Source organism: Lagopus leucura, unplaced genomic scaffold, assembly GCF_019238085.1.
Source record: "Lagopus leucura isolate 7727_CA_CO unplaced genomic scaffold, USGS_WTPT01 130-3_obj-0_obj, whole genome shotgun sequence".
Classification (NCBI taxonomy): Eukaryota; Metazoa; Chordata; class Aves; order Galliformes; family Phasianidae; genus Lagopus; species Lagopus leucura.
Genome location: NW_024968231.1, coordinates 54,884 through 75,923, shown reverse-complemented (window position 1 = coordinate 75,923; position 21,040 = coordinate 54,884). Strand labels below are relative to the sequence as shown.

Genomic DNA, 21,040 nt, shown 5'->3' with positions numbered 1-21,040 from the left:
AGCGCGCGCAGGCGCCGTACACGCTGCGCGCCGCGCAGGCCCCTCCCCCGCCCGCCCGCCCGTGCTCAGCGTCGCCGGGTCCCGGTGCTGCGGAGCGCTTTGGGCGCTGCGCCGCCAGCCGCAGCCGCCGGGCCGTGTCCTGCCCCGCCCCCCCCCCGGGGCTGCGCGGCCCCAGCTGCCCGCCCGTCCGCCCTTCCGCGGGGCGCAGGTGAGCGCCGGGCCGATCGGGCCTCGCTTCGTAGCGCTGGGCCCGACCCGAGGTGGGGGAGGGGGGGGTTGAGGCGTAAGCTGTACGGGCGCGGGGCTGAGGCCCAAACGGAGGCTGTGCCCCGGGGAGGTGGGGCCTGAAGGGCTGTGCGGGGCCGAGGAGGATGGGATTTCAATAGAGGCTGTGGGGCCGGGGGGGGGACGGAGCCTCGAAGGGCCGCCGTGGGGCTGAGGGAGCGAGCGGGAACAGCCCCGGGCTGCGCGGGGATGAATGGAGGCCGTGGGGCTGAGGGGAAGCGGCCTGAAGGGGCTGTGACGGAACGGGGATGGCTGGGGGCTGGGGGAGGCGGGCGGGCGGGCAGCGGCGGGGCCCGGTGGGATGTTGGCAGTGCATCTCCGTGCTGCCGCTCCGTGATGGGCCGGGGTGTCCCGGGGGGCAGCGAGCCGCCGCGATTAGTGAAGCATCCCTTCGTTATGCGGGGCTGGGGAAAAAAAGCATCATCGTTACGGGCGTCGTGGCTCTTTCCGTGGGAACCTCGTGTTCGGGGGGGTGGAAATCCCGTCCTCCCGCTGCCTGCGCGCGCGTTGCTTTGCTGGGGAAGCGGCGGCGTTGGGGTGTGGGGCTGCAGAGACCCCCCAGAACACAGCCGAGGGTCTGGAGAGGTGAATTCTGAATGCAGAGTGTTTGTGTTACGGGTGAGCAGCGATCGAGGATCGCTCGGGGGATCTCTGTGCTTCCCCTTCCTTACGTGGTTCCCTGTGATGTTTTACATGTAATTTGTGACTGCTTGGTGACGATGCCATTAACGAATGACGTATTGCCAGAAAGCCTTTCCAGTCAGAAAGCTGCGGATGCAGCATAATTCCCTTTATTTGGGCGGTGTTGGAATTAAGGATTCCGGTCAGGATGCTGTGGGGATGCACCATAGAACCGGGAGCAGCAGAGGGATGAGGCAGCGCTCTGCCTTTGTGCTCATCCCTCATCGACACCTCTCTGCTGGCTGACACAATGCTGCTGACTTCATTGCTGGGTGCAGCACGATGCCGTGGAGCTTCCTGCTTGGGAAGCGAGGTGAGGGCCGGACCTGAGCAGCAAAGCAGGCAGTGTTATCTCTGGGTTTGCTTTTATGGAGGTGTTAATGTGGGAGATGCTGCTGGGTGTGCTGAATAGCCGCTCTCTGCAGTACAGCTGTCAGAAGGCCATGTGTTCGTGCATGCAGTGCACTGGTGTGCAGCGGTTCTGATGTCCTCATGTGGGTCCTGTTGGCCACTTGTGTCTGGGAGCATCGCACCAGCTGCAGTTCCAGCACAAGGATTGGGAAGTTTTATGGCAGCTGTTGGTTTTGGGCTGGGCCTTGCTGTTGGCTTCTGGTAGAAAACGGGTCAGGTCCTGCATAAGGTGGCTGAGGAATAGGTGCCAAATTCAATTGCACTAATGAATTGCTTCTAATAATTTAAGTACGGTGCGCGTTGGGAGGGAGGAAAGAGAGGGATTGCCCAGGTTGGACTGGAAGAGAAATTGATTGCAGAGTGGACTGAAAGAGCAATTTTCCTGTGGTGCCCAAAGGACTTCAGGACAACTTCTGGCAGTGCTGGCGTTGCAGGGTCTGCTCTGGGATAACTCAGTGCTGGGAGGTGAGACGCTCTGCAAACAAAAAGGAGTTTGTTTCCTTGCCTCCCTCCTTAGTGTCATCCATGGCATTTCAGTGGAAGCAGAGATGCTGCAGCACTGTCTTTTTGCTCCTAAATTGTTGCTGTGTTGTGCTGAAGAACTGCAGGCAGTAGGTCCAGAGCAGCAATAAAAACCCCAGTCAGGTCCAGAGCTCAGTGATAATCTGAGGGCACAAAAAGTAGAAACCTGCACAGCTCTGTTTGTTTTCCCCTTTCCGAGTCTTTGAAATTTTGGCTGTATTTCAAATGAAAATACTCTTTTCCCTTCCATCTGTCGTTGCTCCTCTTACAGGACTTTCTGTTACTGTGATGGCAGTCATATTTCAGCAATTGTGTTTATGCTCAGAAATATTTTGTGATCTCATATTGTTTCTGTGCCACCGTCTGAGTGCATGGCACGCAGTGCAAGGCTTGGCTGCTCCAGGTTTGCTCCCAGTTTGCTCCTCCTGAGCTACAGGGCTGCTTTCCTTTCGACACCAACCTGCCTGTGTCTGTGACAGGGGAGGCTGCAGCTCGGCCAGGTGTGACTGCAGCACGTTATGGGGCTGAGTGGTGGAAGAGAATCGGGTGACAAACCGCGTCTCTTCTTCAGAACGTTGATCTGCTGATCCTGGGGGCTCGGTGCAACACATGGGTTCTTTTAGGAGGCCCCAAAGTTACTGCTGGGAAAAGATGATGCGTTCAGTTTGACAGACGCTGAGCACTGAGTGGCACGAAGCGCAGAAACGTTCAGCCTGGGCAATAGGAGATATCACTTCTCTGTAATAACCACCCCCCTCAGTCTTCTTTCTAGCCTGCCAAAGTTCCTGATTTCTGCACGCCCTGAGTTCATCCCCACAGCGCTCAGAAATTGCTCCACACACTGTTTGCTAACTTACAAAAGCCACACAGATGGAATCAGCAGAGGTGAACGGCTGCAGCTACCCAAGCACACGGCGTGGTTTGTGGGACAGGACGGCGATGGGGGCAGCCCCATGTCTGCTCCTGGCCCTGCAGTGGGATGACAGCTGCACAGAGCCCCTCGGATGCTGCACCCGGTGTCTCCTCCAGCTGTGCTGTAGGTGCAAATCCCTCTGCCCCATTTCCTGCCCCTTATCTTACAACCACTCTTCTTCCCGTGACTTCGTGCCGTTGGCATCTTCTGCACAAAGCCTCTTGCTGTTAAGAATTATCTCCCAGTGATGTGATTTCCACTCTTCCTTCCTTGCTGTTATGAGGCTGCTGTAACGCATGGGTGTACAAACTGCTGTTTAATGGTAACCCTGTAAGGACTGGGAGAGCTTAACCACTGCACTGTGAGGACAGCACTGCTTGAACAGCACTCAGCACCACGGAGCTGAAGCATCAGCTACAGAAAGCAGGCAGGTTCCTGGCTTTGCTCTGTTCCTTCAGGTGGGGAAAAAAAAAAGTTTATAACATGCATGCATGTTTAGGTGCTGTGCTTATAATCCCATTTGCACCACTGTAGGTGCATCTATGCTCTATGTAGGAGGGGCTTTTCCTTGCATGCTGGCTGTGCAGGATGAGGCCACAGAGCCTTGCTGCTGTTGTCACAGCCAGGTAGGGGGAATGGGCAGAACAAGCACCTCTCAGTTCCCTTATTATTCCTAAATGATGGGCTCGTGTCTTTATTTATATAGGCTAGGCTGAGTGGGGCTGTGAGGACATGGCTCATCTCATGGATTGCGGATGGGATGTTTGCAGGGTGAGATAACAGCAGGAGCCATCAGCACGCTGCCTGTAGGAGGGAGGTAGTGTAAAATAAATCTTGTAGTTGATGAAATGGCTCTGTATAATTAGAAAATACCAACGAGTTTATCCCCCATGAGAAAGTGTCCATTCAGATGAAGGCCTCTTGGCCAACCGCTGGGCTTCGTTTTGGAGCCAGATGAACCCAGCAGAGGCAGCGAGCTGAGCACAGACTGGCACAGATCTGCATTATGAGGTGCCCCCCCAGCACCAACCAGGTGTCTCCAGGGAAGGAATGGCGCTGTGTTTTCCAGCCATGGCACTATGTAGAAGTTTGGGTTGTGGAGGCAGCGCTGGGCAGTTCAGGTTTCATAACAAAAATCTTTTCTTAACCTCCTTTATGGTGATAGAATCACTAACTGCCTTCAGTTGGAAGGGGCCTTAAGGTTTTCATGTCTAACTCTGGAAGATGGCGCAGCCACGGTGCTTCTTTGCCTTTGTTTCATTGGTCTAATAAAGAAGGCCTGTGCTTTCTGCTTGTCACAGGGTGACATGAGCACATCCATTTCTCTTGGCAGCTTCTTTGAGAAGTGAAATGGGGAAACGATGGCATCTCCTCCCCGTGCACCAGCAGAAGAGGTGAAGTGCAGCTGGCAGGAGGAGGTGCTTGATCTTTCCACTTGGCTAAAGGCAAAGCCTTTGGGATGGAAGCGCTCACAGCTTGGGGGTACGTGTGACAGGCACTCCTCTCCTTGGGCAGGGAAGGCCCCGTTGGATGCATGAGATAAAAGTGCGTGGAGAGAAATTAAGCTGCTTTCTTTCTGTCTAGATGGGGAAGGGAGATGGTGTAGTTACCTGCAAAGGAGGAAAAAATGGGATCCAACTTCAGAGAGTGCTTCCATTGGTTCCTGGTGCTGTGCAGAGGCACTCCAGCTGCTCTTGCGAGTGCCATGGCTGGGGGTGGTTGGATCTGGGAGCTCAGCTGTGTATGTTCTGCTGTCTGCTTCTGCTTTGTCTGTGTTTTTATTTGTCACTTTTTATAGGAAGGTTGGTGTGTTTGGTTGGAGTGGTTGTGGGATAATGTTGGTCCCTGCTCACGCCGTGCTCACCTGCTCCCATGGCGCCCCTCCATCTGCCCCCATGAACGACAGCAGCAGAGTCATCGGATCAGTGTGACCACAGTCAGTAAGGCTGGAAAAGGCCACGAAGATCAGGTGCTGCTGTTTGTAGGAGAGCAGTGCCTTTGGCATGGCTCCCCCAGCAGCGAGCAGTGCTTTGCCCTGTGGGTTGCAGCGCACTCGCATGCGATGAGAAGTCGGTGATTCAAAGCACTGCAGAGGTTTTTTAATAGAGAAGCAAGGGTGATGAGAAGGTGGGCAGGCAGAACTGCTGGTTTCCCTTAGACTTTAACACAGCTGAGTAAGATGCAGTTGTTTTCTATATAGCCATGTGTGGATTGTGACACTTGCACGCTGCCATATAAACAACTGTAGTGCCATAAACAATAATGTTTTGCCAAAGGAACCCCAAGTAGGGAAGGCACAAAGAATCAAATAAGGAGTAATGACTGTAGGTGAGGAGGGGGGATGAAAGATGGGAATCTGATGCTTTGGTGTGGAAACGATTCATGAGGGTGTTTGGAACTCACTCTTGTGTAAGTACAAGGTCACAGGTTTTTGTAACAGGTCTGCCCTCAGACTTGCACGGCTGAATTTTAATCTGCTAAGCTAATTAGGGGAACAAGACTGGTATCACTGCCCTTAAGTTTGTTACAAGTTTCAGTGTAGCCCCAGGGTTGTTAAGGGTGGATGCTGTCCCTGCTCAGGCAGTGGGGAGGTGGGGCTTGCTGCCAGAAGGGGCCATCTGCAGCTGGCTGTGGTATGGCGTGGTGAGCAGCTTTAGATGTTATTCTTTAATTACCTGTAAGTGTGCGTAAGGTGTGGGGCTGGGGGCTGGCAGTTCTGTCCCGAGATGGTTGGATAATAGCAGCTCTGGGAGAGGTGGGAGCAGACAGAGGCAGGCGTTCAGGTCTGAGTGATGGCTCACTGCTGTAAGGAGAAGCAACTGTCTGACTCGCATCCAAATCTGTGGGACAGATGAGGTTAGAGGAGCTGGTTCTGGGGCAATGAGACACTTGGAACAACAGGCAACTTTCCCGAGCGTGTCCCTTCGTTTGTGTGACAACCCTTCTTGCCGTGCCTTCAATCCATTGCTGATCTCAGTTTGTGTTCAGGTGGCCTTCCTGTCTGTCGGCTGATAAGTCAGCCTTCTTTCCTCTTTTCTTCTGATCCTCACATGTAAGAGGCAGGGATTACACAAGGAATCGATGGTTTGTAGATCATTTCTCCTCTTACCTGCACGCGTCCTGCAGCAATTGGTGCAGCTGTGCCTCAACCACTGGAAGGGCTGCCTGCTGCTTTGTGCTGCTGGATCCTCTCCGGTTCCATTCCTTGTATGCTAAAGTGAGACTTGGTTCTTCAGCTGCAGCTTGCAGTCCCTCACATCAGCTAAGCTCCTTTAGCAGTCTCTCTCTAACAACATTACAGATTACTGAGACTTAAAAAACACACTTCTCTTGTTTTAAGTACAGCTATTTCACCAATGCCTAAGGTGCAGAAGGCTGGAGTCTGGAGCAGATAGCAGTTGTTATGGTTTCTGTGCTCAGAGCTGCCTCGTTTTAGCTGTGTGTTTGTCTTTGGTGTAGTAGGAGGCTTGGGAACGGAGGCTGAAGCTACAGATAGAACACGCAGCCCCTGGGTCTGCACCTTAAAGTATTTGTACCTTCATCTGACAGCCCATCACGTCTGACTATGTGCCACCATGGAGATTTACTACAAAGCATTTTGGGCAACAGAAATAATCTTGACTTTATTTGGGACTTGTGTCACAGGGCAGTGTGTGATTGCGAGCATCCTGGCGGTGCACAGAGCTCAGGATGTGCTCCCTGCTGCCAGCTGACCGTGCTGTGAGCCTGTAACAGCTCCCATAACCTGATGGCCTCAGTGCTGATCTGCTTTAAGTTCAACTGATGGGATGATGACAACTTTGCTACAGGTCCTCAGCAGGAGTTAGTGAAAAAGTGATTTATTTTTGTTCTGTCTTTTGTAGGAGATCCTGTTCCAGAGGGGTGTGGAGGCAGCTACTGCTTGTCTTAGAATAGGCAAACTAGGTACCAGGTGAGTGCTGTAGTTTTGGATTTCTTATAGCTTAAAAATAAAGCCCACTTATTTACATGCAGTGTAATGCTGAGGAAACAACACTCAAAGTTTCTTAGAGAATTCTCTCTGCTCACGAAGCCAAAATTAAAAGTTTTAGTCCTGCCTTTGGCTGCCTGACCTGCTGTCATCCTTGGTGCTGGCGCTCACTGGATGCTCTGTGATGTCACAGGACTGGATGTTCTGTGAGTATTAATTCCCTAGAATGGCAGGGAACTTCCCATTTCTCTTTGCTGTCATTGCAGTTTGCTATTTTTCTTACTTAAACTCAGGTTATAAAAGGGCCCAGCTTACCACTGATGTCTGTCAGATGCTAAGGCCAGTTTTCAGATCACCAGTCAGGCCTAACCTAAATCTCTCTGTTGAGATGGCACCGATGACCCCGTTGTGGCTGTGCTGCCAGCAGGTGTGTTTGCTGTTACAGTTGGCTGATGCAGGCTGTGCTGGTACACAGATGGTTAAAAGCTGCTGTTTAATCCGGGGGATTACCTTTCTTCAGAGCCTTCTGAGAGAAACCTCTTGAGGGAATCCTGCTTGCTTAGAGCATACAGCAGATGGTTTGTTACTGGATGCAGCCCTCCTTAAAAACACAGAGCAGCTTATGGTGCTGTGATTGAGAGCCACTTGTGGAAGCAGTGGGACAGGTAATATCCTGTTTTATGGAGTGTTCTGAATGCAGAAAGCTTGCAGCTTTATTGTGTTTCTAATCCTGTTCCATGTTTGAAGAGCCAAAGGTTACCTTCATTGTAATAAGACCATTCTGTTCCTTTAAATAACAAGTTTCCCAGATGAATTCCAGTTAGCACCTTGTCTTCTGTTCTTCTGCCTGTGCCCTTTTCATTCTGGCACTAAAAATGCAGGCATCCCATTGCACTGACCCCCCCAGGTACCCTGAACTTCTCAGATGGAAGTGATTAAAAACTGCAGCGGTAGGAAATGTTACTCCTGTGTCTCCCTTTATTCTTGACAGGCAGCCTGCAGACTGACAGACACAGCTGGATCGAGCTGAATTTGTTTTTGCCAAACCCATTGGCCCAGTTTTACGGTGGAGGTTTGATTAATGAACACAGGGACTGTACCTGTGACCTGCAGCATCTGTGCACCCAGGGCATGTTGGGCTGACTAGGAAGGAAGCTCATTAGGCCTAAATGGAGCAACAGACTTCTAGGTAGCACCGTGGTGGGGTGGTGGAGAAGCTTCCCTGGGCTGGTTGCTGCTGGGTATGGCAGGAGCTGCCTGGGAGAATTCCCAGGATGGGTGTCAGGAAGGGGAGGTGGTTTTGGCCATGGGTGCAAGAGGCAGTGCAGGGCAGCTGTGCACTGTGATTAGTAGATTACCAGCTCCACGTCAGGATCAGCAGTCTTTGACCTCAGCACTGGGGCTGCTTAGGCAGAGGGGGCAGGGAGGCTGCTGGTGTGAGAAGCTGCTCCCTGAGGGCTATGCCTCCTGTGGGTGCCCTATTTCTTAGTAAGTTTCCTCTCCTCTTCTGTGGGTTGTTTTCAGTAGCTTTATGCTGTGTTGTTAAAAGAAAAAGACGTTATTTGCCTTCCAGATTTTGCATGTATTTCAGTGTTGTTATCGTCATTATTAATTAATCAGCTTCCTTATTAGATAGCATTTCATTAAACTTACCAGAGCTGTGAATAACTTCTCGAAGGAAATTAGATGAGAGTTTACAAGGTCAGCAGGTGCTGAACTTCACTTCCAGCGAAAGAAACTGGCTGCAGGTATCAGTGTTAAAGTGATTTAAAGCTGCTACACCTGGGCAGTTACTGGTAGGCTCGGAGATGAGCAGGGAGCTGTGCTGCCTGTCTGTGCCCCTTGGTCACCCTGTCCAAGAAGGATGAGAGCTGTGTGTTGGCAGAAACAGAACTGGTATTTTTGTGAAGCGTATCAGTGCTCTGAGAGCATGTAAAGAACTGAGGAGTGAAACAAGCAAGGTCTGAGGGTAGCTCTTGGAGGTTAGCCTTTTGAAACCCGAAGTTATTAGCTTTATTATATAAGATAAAGGGTTAAATTAGAAAAGTCTGGTGCTTTAAATATCTTTTTCAAAGTCTGTATAATCTGGTGTGGGCTAACTGTAATGACATAATCCAAAAATAGCCAATAGTCTTCCCTCCAATGCTCATCCTTGCTGCAGTTCTGCAGCTAAAGAATGGCAAATGCTAAGCTGCTAAGGATGTTAGAGGACATAACCATGCCTGCCTATGGCTCGGGACACCTCGAGGGTCTTGCATGTCTGATTGTAGAGCAGGAGGTTAAGTCAAGTTCCAGCAGGAGGGTTTATCTAGCATGTATATTAAATGTTTGGTTCACAACTTGATGTTGTTACAGGGGAGATTGCCTCCTCCCAAAGCAGCCAGGTGTTCTCTCTCTCTCTCAGAGCAGCATTGGCCTAGGTCTGCTGGATTTTGGCTAACAGATTCTGCTGTGCCTGGTTTCAGTTATAAGATTTGGGTTTTTGGAGGTGGTTGTGGTTTTTCTTTTAATGTATGGAATGCATGCAATGGAGAATGCAAATAAAAGCCCAGGTTAAGGAGTTGGAACTTTGAGTTCACCTCTGCAGTGCAGAAGGCAGCTCCACCTGACAGCAGCCTGTTGTCCATTATTCATGTAGGTGTTATTGGGAGTGAATAACAGTGAGACTGAGAAAGACAGTGCAGTAGCAACAGGGATGTGTGTGTGATCCTTACAGCTGGAGCTCAGCTGTTGATTTTGAGTTTGTTTTTTTTAAAGAGTGGAGCTGAGTACATACAGCAGTGATTGGGCTGTGTGCCCTGTGCTGGGAACTGTTGCTTTTGCTGAGAATTCCCTGATATTTTGGCAACCTTTATACTTCCCGTGTGTTAAGAAGCCTTTTCTCTTCAAAGCCCATTAAGACCTAAAACGTGAATTTTCACATAAGTTTCTTACCCCAAAGCCTCCAGTTTCAGGGCTGATTTGTTCAAGGCCTTGTGCTCTTTCTGGTTTAAGCATTTCTTGATCTCATCTTTTTCTTCTTTCTTATTTTGGCAGGGACATTTCTCTGTTCAGGTTAGTCCAAGATGGCAGACCAGAGGCAACGCTCGCTGTCTACCTCTGGAGAGTCACTATACCATGTGCTGGGGCTGGACAAGAATGCTACTTCTGATGATATTAAAAAGTCATACAGGTAACGCTTCCAGTCTTCCAAGTATCACCCAATAAAACCAATATCTTGAGGTGCTCAACAGATGAGGTGTTTATATATAGGCTCCAGTTGGTTTATTTAAAATCTGTGTGAGAAAAGCACGCGAGAAAACGGAGGAGAAACGTGTGGTTTGCTTTAACAGAAGTTGCATGGAGTTGCATGTCACTGTCACTGACAGCATCTTGTGTCAGAGCTGGGGCAGATGACAGCAGGGATTTAACAGGTGAAATTCTCCACTGTGCCGCGTGGCTCTGAAAACTCTTCAGATAAAATTGAACAAAGCCATAGCAGTGCCACCAGAATTCAGTTCTCCCTTTGTGTTGTGCAGCTCTGCGTGTGGTTTAGAGACCACAGGTGGGCAGTCCTGTACTTCTGTCCATCATTTCGACTTCTGGCACAGCAAAGTATAGATTAAAGATGTAAATAACAGTGAAAACTGGGTATCAACAGTGATTTCTTTTCTAAAGCCACGTTCCAAATGTCTTTTGACATCTTGAAAATGTCCGTGGAGTTATTTTTAAAAGAACATTTTTTCTTAACCCTTTTTCTTAGTCACACGGAACGGTTCCCCATTAATTAAATGAACAACAAACCATCCTCACCTCCTTCCTACCTTCCCTCCAAACCTGCCTGCATGCAATCTGTTCTTTGCTGTAGGAGGGAGCTGCAGCCATGCTGGGACTACCTGGGCAGTGGCAGTGTGTTTCCCATCTCACTAGGTGTCAGCAGTCGTCTTCACTTGAGGTTGCTCCTTTCAGAAGTTTTGTTTTAATCTTCAGTGTTTACCAAAGCTTTTCCCTTTCAAAGCCACTTTTTATGCCACCAGCAATGACTGAGTGAAACGTATGAATAAATTGGTCCAGAATTATCTGTGTCTTCTCCAAGTCCTCCAGTGCACATTTGGGGCAATCATCTTCTAGCACAATGGACTGAAAAACACTTTCACCTCATGGGGGGGGAAACCTAGAAGACTTTCTCCTAGGGGAGAAGGGCACAGCTGGATTCAAGGGGGATTCAGGAGCTGCCTCATTCACACCTGGAGCTTCATCTAATCCTGTTGCCTCTTCTGCTCTTTTAGTGGCCACTTCTTGTTTTCGTTCCATTTGATCTGGAATGTCCTTTGCTGGCCTGTGGGATCAGTGTGTATGCAGGAAATGTGACATGAAAAGTATTTCTCTATCACAGCCTGGTAGTAGCTAGGTCCTCTTTAAGTTGACATACCCTCCCTCTAATTATGAAAACTGGTTATCTCAGTCTTCTCCGATCCAGTGGCACCTTTGGCAGCCCTGAATAATGTTATCTTCCCAAGCAGCATAATTTACAGCCTACAAATGTTTCAAGTGCAGCTCACTTTACTGTTTGAGTGCTGTGGTGTTTGCGTGCACCCAAATCTATGCTTGCACAAGTCCTTACTGTACATTTATCTGAATATTTCCCTCCTGAGGAGCTGTGGTGTGCAAATGTCTGCAGGCTCTCGGTGTGGCTGTCGGACACGGGGCTCTGCTGGTACATCCCTGCTGGTCACCTGCCATTTTTGGTGGTGCAGAACTATTAGAACTATCATTCTGAATCATTTTTCTCCTTCGAAGCACAAATGACTCAAACTGCAATCGTGCAGTCAGGAGATGCCTGGCCAGAAGTGATTTCTTCTATTGCTTGGGCTGCGTCTGAATTTGCAAATTTATCAGTGCTTAATCTGAGTTTTTGTGCTGTATTCAATGATCTCTGGGGACTGCAAACTGCTGTCATGTAGTTGAAAGAGATGTAGAATGAGGTGGGGAGGTACACTGTGATTTCCTGAAGCTGGTTCTGTTCTAGCCAGCCTTGCACTGAAGTGCCTTGTACCTGCAAAGCAACTGGTGAATTAACCACAAGTGCTTCTGTTCTATTTTTGTGTTGAGATGCTGTAGATGAGTTGTAGCTTCTCTTTGTTCTTTGATGCTGTATCTGAGACTTGTGGTGTGTTTCTTTTCTGCTAGCTTGGCCTTTGCTTTAGCAGGAGCAAAACTTGCTGGTGGAAATCGCTGGAGCTGAGGGGCAAAGTGCTTTCTTCTTGTCTTCAGTATCCTAATTTTTTTCACTGGATTTCCAAGGATCCTGTCCAACACTCTGAAGTCAGTCCTGTGAGTGAAGCTAGACAGTGCTGTAGCATTTTGGAATCAACAGGGAAGTGAATGAGCAATGAACAAACTGTCCTTGGAGAGAGATTCTCAGCTGGCACTTGGAAGTTTCCCTTCAGTGACAAGCAGCAGAACTGAAAAAAACCCAACAAAACGAAACCAGGAACCCAAATCCCAGCATCTAATCTACAATCTCTTTTTTTGCTTTTGGCAGGAAACTCGCACTGAAATACCATCCTGATAAAAACCCTGATAATCCAGAGGCAGCAGAAAAATTTAAAGAGATCAATAATGCACATGCAATATTGACCGATGCGACAAAGAGGAACATTTATGATAAATATGGCTCCCTGGGTCTGTATGTAGCAGAGCAGTTTGGAGAAGAAAATGTGAACACGTACTTCGTGCTGTCTAGCTGGTGGGCAAAGGTAAATTGAAGCACAAAGAGAAATGGTTCTGGATTGGCATTTCAAATGCTTCAAGGGCTCCGTTTGAAAACTGTTTGTTCTCACTTGGGGAATTTGCTTTCTGTCTCCTGCAGGCCTTGTTTGTGTTCTGTGGGCTCATCACAGGCTGCTACTGCTGCTGCTGTCTGTGTTGCTGCTGTAATTGCTGCTGTGGGAAGTGTAAACCTAAACCTCCTGAAGGCGAGGAGCAGGAATACTACGTCTCTCCAGAGGACTTGGAGGCACAGTTGCAGTCAGATGAAAGGGGTAAGCAGTGCAGCTGCGAGGTTTGTAGGACTGTAAACCTCTGGTGTTCAGTGTGTCAGTCCCTGACTGGGGGCTCAGGGTGCTGTGTGAGGAGCAGTGCCTGTTCTGTAGGCAGATCAGCACGGGTCCCTGAGGGGGAGTCACTGTAGCACAAGAGTTGAAACAGTTGTGTGGGTAACTGGCACCAGAAATTCAGTTGCTGAAAACTCCACTGAACCTGGTGAGGTCAGCTTCAGGGAAATGGGTGTTGTGGTTTAACCCAGCTGCAGGTAAATGCTTTGCAGCCATTTGCTCGCTCCCACCACAGTAGAATGGGGGGGGGGGGGGCGGGGAGAATTGGAGAGCCCAAGGTTGAGATAAGGATGGGTTAATAAGAAAGAAAAAGGGGAGAAAAAGAAAAGAAACAATAAGGACAGTGGGAATAAGCACAGCTTATGCAGGGTGCAGTTGCTCACCCCCTGACAATGGTGTTATCAAAGCATTGCAGAGGGAGGTACCTTATGCTTACCAAAGCACACAGCACTGCTTTTTTTCCCTCTGCCTTGGCATACTAAGCCTTTTGTCTTTGCTTTTCAGAGGCCTCAGACGCACCTATTGTGATACAGCCAGCATCAGCCACAGAGACAACCCAGCTCACAGCTGACTCTCACCCTAGCTACCACACTGATGGATTTAATTAAGTTAAGGAAACACTGTAATTAGAACGGATTAAAAAGAAAAAAAAAAAAAAATACATGGCCAACTCAACACTAGAATCATGAACATTAGAAGTAGAGAATGGGGAGGGGGAAAAATTCTGCCACAGTTAGAAGGCAGCTTTCCAACCTGCTGAAAGTATTTTGTAATCCCTTCAGCCTTTTGTCACCTTTCAGTGTCGTATCTCCATGATACCTGAAGTGCTGTAGCATGCAGTATGTAAAGCAGTTTAGCTACGGTCTGACGTTTCCTTTCTCTTCCCTTGTTTTTTTTTTTGGTTGTTTTTTTTCTTTTTTTTCTTTTTTTTTTTTTAATAGCATGTATGGAGTTCTGTTAAATGTCTGTGGTGTAATGTATTGAGTTGTCACAGTACGTGTGATGGAGACATTCTGCATTTTAAGCAGTGGTACTGGCCTAAAATGAGACTTCAAGTTTCACAGGAGCCACCATACTTTCATACAGCCAAGCTGTCAAAGACCCTGAAAAGAAAGTCCATGATTTGTATTTGGGTGCAACAAGCCAATTATCCTATTCCTTCTTCTATTTCTGCATTGCTAACGAAGCAAGTTTACAAAGCCAAGAACCAAAAAATGCCAGTCCTGCAAAGCTAGAATTCTCTTTTAATGCTGGTTTACAGCTTCAATGAATGCACCTTGAGAAACAAGGAGGGAGAGTTTCTTGGAACCATTAAACTGATCAGCAGCTCTTTCTGCACGAGGGTTATCTGCAGTGATGGTGTGACCACAAAGCGTGGTTTGTCACAAAGGCAGCTGTGAATGGGTTTAGTGGTGGTGACAGTGGGACTTCAAGCACAATGCTGTTCTGGTTTGAGTTCAGTCCTTTTCCTGAAATGCTACACACCAAATAGTGCAGCTTCTTTGACTGCGTGAGAATGTTAAAGTGGAACTGGTTAATTGGTTTTCACTAGCAGGTGAATAGAACACAGGCAGTAGGTGACAGCATAAACGTTAATAATTGCTGTGGTTTTAATTTTTGTCTAACAATCTGAGATACTGATAGACAGGTGGGGTGTCCTGTGGTGTTCTTTAAGGTTGTTGTAGTATGTTAGCCCTTTAATTTTCTCATGAGCATCTCTGTGGAGTACTGAAATGGCTTTTTAAGAACAAAACACTTTTTATGTTGCTATTGTATGATTTGCACATTGTCTTACCTTTAGACTTGTTTACACCAGTGTTCTTCTTTCCCTCAGAACAACGGTGGGGAAACGATTGAAAAGTTTCCTGAGCTATTTTGAAGCCAAATCGTGTTTGAATACTGCTTTTGAAACAGCTGTTCATTGGGATTTAACTGTTAAATAGGCATTTTAGCTGCTGAATTGCTGGCATATTTTGTTATTAATAACCTTGGTTTGAATGATACGGGGTCGGGATCTGGAACAGCAACTCGTAAGCTTACACATGGCATGATTAGCAGTTAATTGCCTTCTCCTTACCTTGATCTATCACGTCTATCTGTTTTCTATCACAATGCCTCTCCTGTCCTTTGTACCTCCATCTCCCCTCCCCTGTTGGTCACCTGTCTCTGTGGAGAGGCTTTTCACAGCCTTCCATCCCAGGTTTCATTTGAGGTCTTTCATGCTGCTCTTTTACAAGATACAGGTGTTACTTGGGAAGGGGGGCAAAGAGCTCTGACAGTCTGTAGGAAACAGCCAGGAAACAAGGGGGGGATCTGCTGCCAGAGAACCATCCTGAACAGATTTTCATTCCATCTCTGCATGAGCTGCACATGGCAGGGCACAGCAAGTGTGACATGAAGGCACACGAGCACTGTGAGGTGTGTGCTTGGGTACCAGCACGTTTATTGCCTGCCTGTCAGCCTGCTGCAGATAAGGGATGCTTTTGGTGCCACGTCAGGTTCCAAAGATTCCAAACACTCCTAATTTACTGACTAGATTGAAGCAGCACACTTGTTAGTGATTCCTTCCTTGCTGGTAGTCCTTCTGTCCTGAAATGCTGAGGATTACTGGAAGATGCTTCTAACTCAGAATCTCTCTCTGGGTGGCCTTGAGGACAGCAGTGCATTATTTGGCTCGAGGTCATTATTTAATTAAAGCTTTTGTTTGACCCCTTAAAAAGGAAAGCAGTTTTAAAGCTTGAATAGCATCACATTGGCTGTCCTTGTAGGCTTTGCCTGGTGCCACATCTCAATATTGAGCTGCACAGCCATCTGCAGGCTTCCTCCCTCAGAGCTGACTGGCTAAAATTGCCCTTAGAGGCTGCATGGGTCACTTCACGTTGTTGGTAACGGAGCTGGCAGTGCTTTGAGGCCGTGTAAATGAGCATGTTGGTGAGGTTGGGTGGGTAGAACGAGCAGGAGGAAGTTAACCCTGTGTGCTGTGTAATGCTCCCTGTGTCCATCCAGGTGTGCAGCACAGACCAGCTGTGTGGGACTGCTGACAGCAGAGCTGCCATGTGGAGGCTGAGGTGACACCTTTGTCCGTGTTTTGCACTGCTTGAAAAAGGTGATACCCAGGATAAGGGGCTGTTGGAGTTCTGTAAGAGCTGCTGCCTTCCTTTCAGCTGTTCTGTGGGTGGTGTGTGAACGGCAAGGGAGGCCTGTCCTGTTAGTGCCAGCATGATGTGCTGGGCGCTCCAAGGGGAGCTGCGCAGGGGAATGAGGAGAAAACACATTTGTAGGTGATTCTTTTGAAATGGTTTGTTTGCCCACGTTACCCTCTGAGTTTAAAGTTATTAATGCGCTTCTTCCTGAACTGTATAAGGGATGGGTGAATGCCTGCTTGGTTGTGTTGCTGTAGATAAGATATAAGAGCATCCCGGGCTCTAACGTGAGTTGCACTTCAAAATGGCCAAAAGTTAATCCCAGTGAAGACAAAGTTGTGCTGGAAATAATGGTGAACAAATGTGGTGTGGCTCGGGGTGTGGGCTGGTGGAGCTGCCAGATGCAAAGCAGCAGAGCCTGGCGGGCACCAAGCCCTGCTCACTGCTCGGACACAGGATGGTTCCTTCCAAAGCTCCACCTGAGCGCTGCCACTCTCTGCTCAGCCTGTTGCCAGAATTAAAACTTGAGCTTCGATTTCTGTTGTTGTTGTAGGTCGCATTCCTGTTAGTTTGTCGTTTGTTTTGTTTTATGAGTTGCCTGAGACCTCCGTGTCAGCAGCCCAACCTCCTCCCAGTGCACAGAACCACTTGGCAGCACTTTTCCTGGCACTGCCCTGCGGCTCCTCCTCGTGCAGGACGGCCCCCAGGAGCCCCTCTGCAAGGCTGCAGGGCCCAGGAGGAGAGGGAGCTGCTGCTCTGGCTGGGGATGCCCAGCTGCACTCTCACTTGAAGCAAACAAAGGGCATTAGATGCCAATTTCATTGAGTTAGTGACGTGTGTAGGATATTCTGAATTATTTATCTGTATATAAACTGAAGTGAACCTCAGTGGCGTCCGATCCGGTGTAGATTTCTGCTGATACCACGCAGTGATGTTTTCTAGCCACGTTCCCTTTTTAGTCTTACTTTTAAATTTGTAATATTTTTAAACTGCTTTAGATATTAGTGCTCATCGTGTTGGTAATGTGTGATGCTGGGCAGGGCTGGGCTGCACACAGCCTGCAGCCGTGTGGAGGAGGTGTGAGCAGCTGCCCTGCAGCAGTGCTGTGGGATGGGTGGCTTCTCCCAGCCCTCTGTGTCGGAGCCCATAAATGCACATGGGGGTGTCCACAGGTGGGAGCCTGGCAGAAAATACATTCCTGTCCCATTCTTAAAGTCTTGTGGTGTAGAGGGACCTACGCGTGCTTCTTCAGGCTGTGTCTCAGAGCACTGGGCTCCAGGAGAGCTGCTCTGTTCTCACGTACTTGGTGCCCACGGTCTCTCCGGTGCCCTTTGGTGTCACTGACATTTCGGGCTCCTTTAGGACGTGTCGGTGCTGTGGTTCTCCTCACTCACTGCAACTGGACGTGATGTTGAACAGGAGGTTCAGGACTGGTGGCACTGGGCAGCCCCTGCCTCGTGTTCTTAATTCCAGATGCTGTCTCTGTGCATTAATCCTAGAATCTGAGCGCTGGTACGTAACCCCAGTACCACTGTGTGCAGTGTAAGGTTGGTGTAAGCTTAACTTGCTTCCTCGTTTGGTGCTGCTTCTCTGTATTATAGTGGAAATCATCTAGTAGTGTTCTGCTACACCAACAGCTGCTTATAATGCCCTGGAAGAAGTGTAACTCTTAGCTGACACAGCGGCAGGAGTTGTCAGTGCCCAAGTCCTGCAGGACCTGTTCTGCTCCATGCGCTGTGCTCAGAGCTTCAGTGCTGGGACCGAAATGCTCCTTGCATTCCAGAAGGATGTGTTCTGTGCCAGAGGGAACTGCTGGGGAAGCTGTCTGTCTTTTATGTTTGCACAAGCCAAATGCCATACATCTGGAAGACAAACTTGTGTTTGAAAATAAGATGCCAACGTTAACGTGAGCAGTGGATTTCCTTGTTTCAAGGATAGACGCTGGCGACTTCTGGTGGTTTTATGTATATGTGCATGTGTAGAGGAAGCTCTTCTATAACATGGCCATTCTTCTTTGAGTGCTGTTGTCTTCTCTGCTCTCTTTCCCCCCCCACCAGCAATGTGGGTGTGTTCTCGTGGTCTGTAGCAGTTGCTTACCATGCTGTACAGCGATGGCTTCCAAACGGGGCGACATCTGAGCTCTGCCAACGTCCCTCAGCCCCGGCCTGCTTGACAGGAGCTGGGCTTCACCGTTCTGGCTTTGCTGTAGGGAAGGAGCTGAAACCCAGGGGCGACACTGGAAGAGCTTTGGCTCGTGCTGCTGGTGTGTGGGGTGTTTGAAAAGCGGTTGAGAGATCCATCTCTGGAGGTAACTGCACCGGGTTCTTTCCTCTTCCAGTTGTCAGCGCGTCGTACTCACCAAGTGCGAGTCGGCTCACAAAGCTGTGCTGTAGGTTTTGGATTGCAGCATCGTGTGTGTATGTATGTATATATGCACATATGTACATGTTTATACACCAGGTGTGCACCCAGGCCTTGCTGCTGTTTTTCTGTGATGGTAAAACACTGAATTTGGCCCCAAGTCCTTCTCACAGGCAGACAGGTTCTGTGCGTCCGGAGCTGTGCTTCCACCTTTCAGCTGCAGGGAAAACCAGATGGGATCTGTGACTGATGGGGGAAGTGATGGAAGGCTCCTGTTGTATAAATAAACAGGTGGTACAAATGGGAGAGCTGCCTGCTTGGAGAGGGAAAAGCAGCCTTCCCTCTTTGTTGGGGTGCATGGAGACGTGAGCGTTGGCGCAGCGTGGTCTGTAGGCTCAGTCTGTAGTGCTCACAGGTGGGATCTGTAGGACTTGGAGCTGTTGCACAGCATAAAACTGAAGCTAGGTGGTGATCTGTGCAGAGGCACAGCTGGGTGCAGGGGGGGGGGATGTGTGGGGGGCTGCTTGTGGGGTGGGGGGGAACCAGTGGCCGAAAGCAAAGGAAAAAAGACTGTAAAAAAAATACAAAAAAAAAAAACCTACAAACCCCCCCCCCCACAAAGTATAAATGCATCTGAGAAGCAATTATAATAAAGACATATATATATTTTGTTATGTTACTAAAGGACCATACTTTGAATTGTATGTAAGTAGATGTGGCTGTCGGAACCTCGTGGATTGTAACACTGGATACTACTGAGCTCCTGTACATACCTGCAGTTACAGCAGAAGGAATTATTTTATGTTTTAGCATGGTAATTTGTGTATCGTATGTCCAGATAGAAACTAAAATAAAGATTGCTAAGTTATCTGAAACCACTGTTGTAAAATAAATGTTTTCAATGCAGAATTACGTGTGGGCTTTGTTCTTTTCTGTATCTGGGATCCTGAATTGATGGCAGCATGGGAGGAGGGCTGCTCTGTAGGTGTTGCATGGATGCTCAGTTGCCTATGTGAAGTTTGCTGGGATATTTCTGTGCTCCTGAGATGGGAGTTCAGAGCTGTGTGGGGCACTGTGTGCACCCTGTGCGTGTGCTCACCCTGCTACCAGCGCTGCGTGCTGCAGCAAAGGGCTGTCGGTGCATTCCGGGTGAGTGCTTCCTGCAAACACCTTGTTTGCAACCGTTGCTGGTTTTTGTTTGGTTTGGTTTTGGGTTTTTTTAATGTGTTTGCTGTTCTTTTTTTAACCAACAGCCCGATTCTGGAGGATGGCTTCTTTGTTTCCTGTTTCAAAGTGGGCAACCGCAGCTCTGCCCCTGGACAACGTGCTGAATGGGGAAAGGATCCCACAGAGCATCCTTCCCATCCTGCCCTCCAGCCCCGTGGAAGTGAACCCACCCAGCCTCCAAAAGGCAGCTGGGGGTGAGTGCTGGGGTTGTTTGGGGGGTGAGGGGAGCAGAAGCTCAGCAGCGTGGGGTCTGGGAGCGCGTTTAAAATTGCTTTCTATCGGGGAGCTCTGGTTCTTTTGGGTTGACCGTTTCCCCTTTGTGATTTGGCCTCTTTGCTCATGGCTTTGGGGCAGCTGTCGCAGCTGTGCGTTATTGCAGCAGTGCGTGATGCTCAGAGCTCTGTTCAGCACAAACCTCAGTGCTGAGCAGCAGCCCTCCTGCAGGACGGGCTCCCACCACCCCTGGGCTGTGCAGGGCTGCCTGCCGTGGACCGCTGCTCCCATGGGCTGGGAAACACCATGCAGTGTGGAGTGTGGGCACAGAGCAGTCACAGCTGCACGCAGCCATGCTTTGGCTGCTTTGCAGTAAGGACGGGTTGAGCTGTTACCTGTGCGTTCCTCACAGCTCATCACCTGAGCTTTTCATTTCTGCCCTCATCCCCAAGCACCCTTCCCTCGTTGTCTCCCAGAGATCCCACCTGTTCCCATGCAAAACCCCACCTTGGTGCAGGGTTCAGGTGCTCAGCCCCATTCTGATGCACCCCAAACCCCGGTTCATCCCCCCTCTCCATGTCTGTGACCCCAAGAGGCAGAAATTGCTTTGAGATCAGCGAGAACGCAATGGTGGGGGCTCAGTGGTGCCCGCGGCCCTTTCAGCAGCTGGAGCTGGGTCCGTGTGCCCACACGTTTCAGTGCCCCCTGTCCCATGGGTGCCTACTGCAGTGCCCCCCAGCCCCCCATGTCCTTTTCCCCATCCCCAGCACCGCCCAGTGGGGATACTTCCATTTTGTGGGTGAAATTTCAAGCTCTGCTGGTGGACCCGCGCACAGGGGTTGTGCAGGGGCGCCCCCCCCCCCCCCCCCCCCACACACACACACACACATACACCCCACGTTCCTGCAGCACGAATGGGTGAGTGGGGCTCTAGGGAGCGAGATTGGAGCACATGTGGGCATCCAAAATTTGGGTCTGAGAGAGCACTTGGCACCATGGGGCTGGGGTGGTCTCGGTCCCCAGTGTAGGGTGAGATGCTTCCGTCCTGTTCCCCACTCCTGCCCTGGGAATCGCCTTTGCCCCCCGCGCACGCCCGGGTGTTTTGGGACCCAGGGAAAGCCCTCCTCCCCCCCCCCCCCTCACGGAAAGGCGACGCCGCCACAGCGCGGGGCAGCAGCGCAGCGGGGCAGGTGCGAGGGAGACTTTAATGCGCAGCAGCAGCAGCGGGAGCACCGCGCGG

The 21,040-nt window shown here is 49.7% G+C and overlaps 1 protein-coding gene across 1 annotated transcript; it reads left to right on the top strand.

The window, feature by feature from the left end:
• Positions 1-157: 157 nt before the first annotated feature.
• DNAJC5 (DnaJ heat shock protein family (Hsp40) member C5) lies at positions 158-18,857 on the top strand. Its single transcript, XM_042894359.1, has 6 exons — positions 158-208; positions 6,676-6,743; positions 9,798-9,933; positions 12,286-12,499; positions 12,613-12,784; positions 13,361-18,857. The coding sequence occupies exons 3-6, from the start codon at positions 9,827-9,829 to the stop codon at positions 13,462-13,464; spliced, it is 597 nt and encodes a 198-aa protein (XP_042750293.1). The 5' UTR covers positions 158-208; positions 6,676-6,743; positions 9,798-9,826; the 3' UTR covers positions 13,465-18,857.
• Positions 18,858-21,040: the final 2,183 nt, after the last annotated feature.